This window comes from Exophiala bonariae, assembly GCF_035927105.1.
Source record: "Exophiala bonariae strain CCFEE 5792 chromosome Unknown scaffold_13, whole genome shotgun sequence".
Lineage (NCBI taxonomy): Eukaryota > Fungi > Ascomycota > Eurotiomycetes > Chaetothyriales > Herpotrichiellaceae > Exophiala > Exophiala bonariae.
The window spans coordinates 946,672-955,128 of NW_027042488.1; the positions used below are offsets into that span (position 1 = coordinate 946,672).

At 51.8% G+C, this 8,457-nt stretch overlaps 3 protein-coding genes across 3 annotated transcripts; 2 read left to right on the forward strand and 1 right to left on the reverse strand.

Annotated features, from left to right (window-relative positions):
* Nucleotides 1-472: 472 nt before the first annotated feature.
* On the forward strand, nt 473-4,414 carry LTR84_002640 (uncharacterized protein; the record flags this gene model as incomplete). The annotated part of the gene is made up of 1 exon (XM_064846249.1): nt 473-4,414. The coding sequence occupies one exon, from the start codon at nt 473-475 to the stop codon at nt 4,412-4,414; it is 3,942 nt and encodes a 1,313-aa protein (XP_064706474.1).
* A 457-nt stretch (nt 4,415-4,871) lies between these two features.
* ATP4 (atp4 subunit B of the stator stalk of mitochondrial F1F0 ATP synthase) lies at nt 4,872-5,742 on the reverse strand (the record flags this gene model as incomplete). Its single annotated transcript, XM_064846250.1, has 3 exons — nt 4,872-5,120; nt 5,180-5,634; nt 5,712-5,742. The coding sequence occupies 3 exons, from the start codon at nt 5,740-5,742 to the stop codon at nt 4,872-4,874; spliced, it is 735 nt and encodes a 244-aa protein (XP_064706475.1).
* Nucleotides 5,743-6,354: 612 nt separating this feature from the next.
* Nucleotides 6,355-7,215, forward strand: LTR84_002642 (uncharacterized protein; the record flags this gene model as incomplete). Its single annotated transcript, XM_064846251.1, has 1 exon — nt 6,355-7,215. The coding sequence occupies one exon, from the start codon at nt 6,355-6,357 to the stop codon at nt 7,213-7,215; it is 861 nt and encodes a 286-aa protein (XP_064706476.1).
* Nucleotides 7,216-8,457: the final 1,242 nt, after the last annotated feature.

Below are 8,457 nucleotides of genomic sequence, written 5' to 3' on the forward strand. Positions count from 1 at the left end.
GAAAACTGCCACAACCTCGTCAGGCTTCACTTGAGCACTCTTATTGATCAACCTTGTTTCCACCTTCTCACTCCATACTGGATAAGCCTCTTGTTTTGTCCAGGGTTGTGACCTTTCTTCACCTGAACGGCCTCGGGAGAACCAACAACTTCTCATCCAAAAGTTCTCTGACCTTTTGGCTTGCGCCACACTGTGGCGTAGAGCGCAACACCACCTGCATAACTCGTAGGTACTTCTGACCCTTGTTATTGGTTACCATCAAGCCTCAGATGCGAGCTGGAACCTCATCATTTACATGCTAGTGGCAATCCGCTCAAGGCTTCGCTACACCTAGAACCTAGATACTCAGGAAGAAGACCATTTGATGTGTAATGATGCAACGGATATTCATCCCTCAACCCAGCACGACACGGTTTGATAAGCATTCCGAGACAGCAACCGACGGGAATGATTCCAGCTGACCTTCTGCGAGATGAACAACACTCCCTACAATCCAAATCGCCCATACAGGCCTTATTCTTGGTTACCACCTAACCTAATCAACCCTCAACAACTCTTAGGGTTACCGGGTTACCAGCCGCCTGTTCATGCGGGCCCCGGTTCAAACCCTCAAGATGGACCTTACAGCCATGCCAACAACTACCACCAGCATGCTTTTCCAGGGCAAAACACAACCCAAGCTCTCAATCCTCCCTCATACAATCGTATACTTGCACCGGCGCCACGGCTGATGTTCAATGGTCAGCCGGGTACTCATCCTGCTGCCTTTCAACAAAACCCGTACCAAGCACAGCGCCCATATCCTGCACAATCTTCAACACAATCACCTGTCCCATCGTCTCCAGGTTTCCCGCCATACGCTGCTACCAACTATGGTCCACCTGTCCAATCTGGTAATCCTGCTGGTCCCTCGAGAGTTGCTTATTTTCACCCAGGACCTCCATTGATTCACAATAATCAAGAGCCCTTGCGTGTCCAGACCAGCGACTCTGGATTACGTGGCGCCCCTCAACCATCGAACCAAGCAACTGAGACTGGGCGTGAGGATGTATCATCTCAAGATGTGCCTGGTAATCTGCCAGCAGAAACCTCGGACGAGGATGACATGTCAGTGGACGAAGGTGAAAGTCAGGCGGTCGCTCAAGCCATGATTGCAGGCGGATTGGACCCTAGCTCCACATCTCGAAAACGGGGTCGCCCAGCTGGAAAGTCAACGGAACCGCCAACTAAGAAACGCCGAAAGAAACGGACTGGAAAGCGAGGCGGATGGAGCAAGGGCTTGAGAATGGGACCACGACCGGTGCTCGAACCAAGCCCTGAATTCAATGATCTGCACCAGAATGCCTTGAATGCCTTCATCGACGAGCAAGACACCGAAAAAGCACGTGACCTAATATTGCAAGCTATCACAATTAATCCGGAGATCTATGCCGCTCATGCGCTGCTTTCAGAGATCTACTTTGCTAGGGGTGAAGATGAAAAGGCAATTGCCGCCCTTTTCAGTGGTGCTCATAGCGCTGCGAGAGACGCGGAGGTTTGGCGACAAGTTGCCGATGCCTGTCTACAACATTCTTCCAAGAATCGCCAGAACGCTCTTCAGCAAGTGAGTTACTGTTATGCCCGTATCATATCTAACGATAATCGAGACTATGATACTCGCCTTGATCGAGCAGCAATCAGCAAGGACCTCGCCAATTACGGGAAAGCAATGAAAGATCTTGAAATATGCCTAGCAGCTTTACCCTGGAACGCAAAAGCAATGAAGTTGATCGCCGAAGTTGGTATCGCAACCAAAAATCGGACCAGAGCTAAGTCGCTCTACGCTGATTGCTTCGCACAAGCAAAGGAGTTGGGCGAAGATGGGAAAGAAATATTCACCTGGACGCATGCTATTGCGTACGTGGATCTACTTACCCATGATGACCCTCCCGATGAAGCAAGATCGAATGCAATACTGGTATTTCGTCAAGTGTCTCGATGGATCCTGGGGAGGGACGACGAATCTTATTGGGATGATTTCGACGACGACCGCGAGTGGGATGCTGAAGATGAGCCTCGAAGGGTTATGGTGCCACAGTTTATCCCAGATGTGTTCCCCATTGAATCTTACGGATCTGGGCTTCCTCTTGAACTTAGAGTTCAACTCGGCATACTTCGACTCAAACAAGGCTCCGATCACCTTGCCGAAGCAATTGATCATTTAGAATGGCTGGAACCCGAGGCACGCGATGAAGCGGCAAGTGTTTATGAATATCCCGACCTCTTTCTCGAAGCTGCGAATGCGTTGTATGCCGCCAAGGAACATGAGCAAGCCCTCAGATACTTCGAGGCACTACGAGACATCGAGGCGTCTCTAGACGTCGACTTCTGGCTTGCTATGGCCACGTGCAATTATATTACGGGAGACAAAGCGCAGGCAATCGAGTGCTACGAAGCTGCGAAAGAGGTCGACCATGAATGCGGAGAAGCCAGAACCCAACTAGCGAAGCTATACACCGACCTCGAGGAGAAAGAAAAGGCCATGCAGAATGCGCGTGAAGCCGTTCGAATTGCTGAGCAGGCAACACCTCTGACAGAGAAGCGCAGGTATGAGCGGAAGGAGCAACGTTTGGCCCGAAAGGCTGCAGAAACTGCCTTGAAGCAAGCTTATTCCCTAAGAGGTCCGCTTGCCCAAGGACCTGCTATTGATCGTATTGAGTCACGGCTCAAGCCTCGAAAGACCCGAGCAGAGATAAAAGCAGAAAAAGCTAAGGTGCCACGCCCGAGAAAGCAGACACCTCCACGCAAACCTCGTCCACCACCAAAGCCTCGTCCACCCCCGAGAAAGAAACCTATGACGCCTGCAGAAAAAGAGGCTCACCGTACCGAAGGTGTCACACGGTTGTACAGCACTCTTCTCGAAAACGTTGATGGAATGCGAGAAGGAGAGGAGTTCTCAACTGAAACCTGGACCGAGTGTGCACAAGCCCTTGTCATGGATTTCCAGAGCAATCGCAAATTCTACCCTAATGATCGTATGCCGTTCGTAGGGTTTGAGAATCGGTCCAAATCCAAGAAACAACCCCAACTGGACGATCCAGCAAAAGGGATCTCACAGATCGATATTGCTGAAATTCCGACAGTTTACCGCGAAATTCCCTTTACAGATTGGCTGGATGTATTCCTCGAGTATGCCCTGCTCCTGGCCAAGACCGGCGACCAAACTCGTTGCTACAAGACCATTACTGCCGCCATCGATTGTTCGGTTTGGTACCACGACCCGAACGCCCAGCTACTCATCTACACCACATACTTAACATGCTGCATCGCACTCCGTGATGAAGCAACAGTCTACTCGACGGTCATACGCTGGTTTCTACGAACATACGAATTCTGCACCGATGCATACCGTCTCTTCGCGGCAATCAATCTCATCTTTCCCTACACAACGGACAAAAACGGAAAGGAAGGACAACTTGCAAACCTGGCCTACCGCAGCAGTCCCATGCAGAAGTTCCTGTTCAGACAGATTATGAATCTAGATGTCAACCTACCGGAAGACTATTCACCCGAAGGATTCGGTCCCGTCCCAGATTTCATGAGACGTCAACGCGACAAGATCCCCAGAGATGAGAAAACACCCACAGCCAATGATCCCTCACCCACCAAAAACAAGTCCACCAGCAAAAACACCATAGACGCACCAGCAAACCTCCATCCCAAAGAAATGGACGTCGTACTCCTGACGCTCTACGGCCACGTCCTCTACGCGAACGGCAGTTTCCGCTCCGCACTGTCGTACTTTTACCGTGCTCATGGCCTCGACCCCCACAATCCCGTGATCCTGCTCACAATGGCGCTCAGTTACATGCATGAAATGATGAAGCGGCAGAACGAGAACCGACATATCTATCTCCTACAGGCGTGGGCGTTCTTCGAGGAATACGCTGACGCAAGGAGGGCTTCGGTGGCAGCATCAACGAGGGACGAGACGGAAGAGATTGACAATCAAGAAAACAGCGCCGCAACCGGCGTTGAGGCCACGGACGGCCCGAACAAAGAGAAGGGGGAGGAGAAAGCCCATCCGAAGTCAAAGCCCGTCCTCGCGATCATCGAGGCCGAGATCGAGTTCAACCGTGCTCGGTGCTGGCATATGCTGGGCATGTCTGACCTGGCGGTGCGGTCCTACGAAAAGGTTCTGACGCTGCAGAGGGGCAAGGCTGTGATGAGTAATGAGACAAGAGCTGTCGTTGACGAGGTGGCGCAAGACCGTGTCAGTGGTATTGGTGCTACGCAGCAACAGATACCAGACAAGGCAGACACAGGCCCCGAGACCTATACCATGGAAGCGGCATATGCGATCCAGACTATGTACGCGATGAGTGGCAATCCTGTCATGGCCAGGGCTGTTGCGGAGAAATACCTGGTTGTGTAATTGGTAGAAATTTAGCGAGTTTAGACAGGATCGAGGCAGCAGAGCATTTAGCTGTAATGTGAGTGTGAAAGCTTGACTTAATGAAGCAGATCAAACGGCTGTTTTTCCTTCTCGAAGCGTCGTCGATGGGATGAGCGAAGTCTTTTGACCCTGTAAATTGTCGCGAGCGTCCGAAGGTGCTCTGGCCGAGCCGATTGATCATGCAAGGTGATGGTGATGATATAAAAAATTGATCCTCGTCTTTTTTATTTACAGCAACAAGAAGTGTGAACGGTCCTTCGCCGTGACCAGCTCTTCTCTGATCCACCGCCGCCTTTCTGGGTTCACGACTCTCCATTCTCTGTTCTCCATCCACGTCTATCAAGTCCACCTATCTCCACTTCACCTCAACTCATTCGCTGGTCCTCAAACTAGTTTGACAGTACCCTAAACTCGGGACAGACATTGGTGGTATAATTTACTGAGCCTTGCTCTGGACCAATTTCTCCACGTCGGCGACGCTCTGAGTCAGGATTTGCTGCAGGACCTTGGGGTTCTCGAGCTCCTTGGTGACCTTTGCGATGATACTGTCGGCGAGTTCCTTCTGCTGGCGCTGCTTGACTTGGCCTTCGTAGCGGACCCATGAGTCGAGCACGGTCTTGGCCTCGGCGGCCAGGAGGGTCTTTTGCTCGAGCTCGAAGGCTTGGGCTTCAAGGTGGGCGGTTTCCTATGTGCACGTAAGTAAGATGTAAATTGGGTTGCAGGAGTTACGTGAGAAATGCGTACTTTTGACACCTTGAATAGCTCTTGGGTGATGTCAACGACATTGCTGAGAGGCTTGACATCTTCAATTCTCGACTTGACGGCCTCGACGTGACCTGCCCTGGCCGAGTTCAAAATCTCCTTGTACTTGCCGATGGTGGTCTCAGCCCAGTCGTTGTACATGGGGCCACCATATTTGAAGATTCCGTAAAAGACACTCAACAAGCAGAAGGCGACAACAGATTCCTCGTTGACCACGTAGAGCTCGTTGCTGATGGCCCAGATGGAGGCGCCTGCACCTGCGGAGAGGATGGCGGTCTTGCTCGCGAGGGAGTTGCCTGGCAGAGCATCGACGATGGACTGGGCCTTCTTCTTTGGTTCCTCGACGGAGACGTTGGATTGGTATCGTTGAGATGTCAGGGGGGTGGTGAGGGCAGGTAAGGATCGTAGTGAGAGGGATGGTCGAAGTCTTGCGGCTCCTAGATTGAGGGTTTGAATGTTAGTTTCCATCGGTTCTGTCATGATTGAAGCTCGCTTGGATAGTGGAGGAGCTCACCGGCCGTACTCCTCGCCAGTCTAGACGCCATTGTGTTGATATATCTTGCCTGGAAAGACGATGTCGCCGCTGGAGGGAGCTGTTTGACGTTTCTCTGCCGCAAGAGGGAGCTTCAATTGCAAAGTCGGACTTGGCGGCCGGAGGCAGGAAAAATAGATTTTCCGGATCTGTCAAATGTCAATTTTCACGGCTGACTCACGTGATGAGGCTGGAGCCCGGCAAATGTTATTCTCCGATCAGGCTAATGCACCTCGAACTGTGTGATTGGCCAGGTGCTAATTAATCCAGGCCGTGGGCACATTAAAGGGTTCTCATTTCTCCTTGGCATACGTTGTGGCCGAGGTGGACCCATGCCCATATCAATATTATGCTCGAAAAAGTTTCATGCATGATAATCTTCAGTGTGCCTCTATTTGCCCGGTATCCATACTCCGAACAGCACAGCAACTTCCCTCTAAGCGAGATTCCTTTGCAACTTTGCACAAAGAATTGCGCCAGAATCGGAGGGTGAGCAGGTCCCCACCATCTACATGAGGGAGCTTCTGCTCTCGAGTCTCTCTCCCACAGACTCATAACTCGGACCCAACCTCAAAAGCCCTCCTCTCCTCGCCCGGTGCTCTCCAAAATGCCTTCCGCAACAGCCATGGATTCATACGCCTCGCTCATCGCAGCACCCATGTCGGTTCCTCAGAGGAAATCTCTCCTCAAACAACTTCAGTCTCCTGAAGCCATATCAAGTCTCCGCAGGCCAGAGATCCTGATGGACTTCTTCACCGACAGCCTGGACATGGGAGATTTGAGTTTGGCTGTACCGGCTTTACAAGGTCTCTTCGTCCTCATCACTACCAAGAACCTCGACTACCCGGCTTTCTTTCCAAGACTCTACGCTCTGTTGGACAAAGACCTCCTGCACAGCAAGTACCGATCGCGGGTCCTACGGCATCTAGACGTCTTCTTGTCTCCAACCAACCATCTCCCCGCTACGACCATTGCAAGCTTCATCAAGCGTCTATCACGCCTCTGTCTATTTGCACCTCCATCTGCCATCGTGGCCATCATACCGTTCATCTACAACCTCCTCAAAACCCACCCGACCACCACCTTCATGATCCACCGCCGCCCCTACCCACCATACACCAAATTCAAGCATAACCTGGGCAATGACCCGTACGACCCTACCGAGCCTGACCCACAGCTCACGGGTGCCATCGACAGTTCCCTGTGGGAGTTGGAGACAGTTCAGTCCCACTACCACCCGACTGTCGCCAGCATCGCTCGCATCATCTCCGAGCAGTTCACCAAGCAACAATACAACCTGGAAGATTTCCTTGACCACGGTTACGCCAGTCTGCTCGAGAGCGAACTCAAGAAGAAAGAGAAGAAACCCCCTGTCGTCGAGTACAAGATCCCCAAGAAGATCTTCAGCGCTGACGATAGCGAAGACGAGGAGGGCGGACAGCGACAGCTGAACTCTTTACTGGACATGTGGGACTTTGAATGTTGAGTCATGACTCATGAGTCGAGTCAACCATTTCCATTTTCCATTTCTTGCCATAGACTTATGATTTCCAAGTGGGGTGGGTGGTACAATTGGTTTATCTTGCATCATGCACACGTGTTCAACAGTGGATTTAGACGATAGACAAAAAACATCCCACACACGAAGGCATGACATCGAGGGAGGATATTCTGAGCGCAACTTTTTTCATTATTGCTTAGCGTTTATACTGTGGATAGCGGCGTTGGGATCGGCATTATTCTCCCAGCATAAGCATTCATAACGACCCCGGATAGACCAAAAAAGAGATAACAATGGCAGTGGCTGCCTCTTGACGACATAGAATTACACTTGAACAATTTCAACAATGACTTTCTAATCCCACTTTATTCCATTCTCAATCTTCGACACCAATGGCTGCCATGGTTCCGTAACACACTTGGTCGAAAATAGCTAGGCAGGCACTATCGTCAATTACAAGTGCACGCTCATTTCAAGCCACGCGAAAGCCCAAAAACTTCGTATCCAAGACAAAATGCCGAACTTAGCTCCTTCGTCCGGCAGTTACCAACACGATCTAATGCCAACTTCTGACACGCCAAAAGCTATCCTCAAAGAAACGCGGCCCCATCCTCAAAACTGCCTCCTCTCCCGCCTCCTTTTCTTCTCTTTCCCATCACCTGCCCTCTTCGCAACCGCCATACCAGCATCATCGGTCTTTCTGCGCGGCAAAGCCCTGACTTTCCGCCTGCCCGCGACAGGCGCCGTGCTATTCATGACCTCGGCGATGAGATAGCCGTTGATGGTGTTACTGCTCAATCGAAGCGCGATCTCCGGGCACTTTCCGCTCTCGTCCTCGCACGACACGGTGGGTGGACAGCAAATACCGACGCTGTTGCGGCAGACTTTGCAGAGCGGGTTGTCGTCGTCGTCGTCGTCTTCGGAGGACGAGCTGTCCCCACTCGGCACCACGAGGTCGGTCAGGTTGACTGCGTGCCCGTTGCCGCCGTGGTAGGCGCCGCCGCCGCCATCTGAGGTGGACAAATTCGTTCCGAGTCTCAATAGTCCGCCAGCTAAGGCTGGGTCTGGGCAGTATGAAACGTAGACTTCGACGGTGGAGCGCGTGCGTGTTGTGGAGGGCGTTAATGTTATAGTTGGGCCACCTGTGGCTGTGAAGGTACCGGTGCCGGTCTGTGTGGTATTCCGGATTAGTTTCTCTCGAAGGCTCCCCTGTGAGAGGAAGCTCAA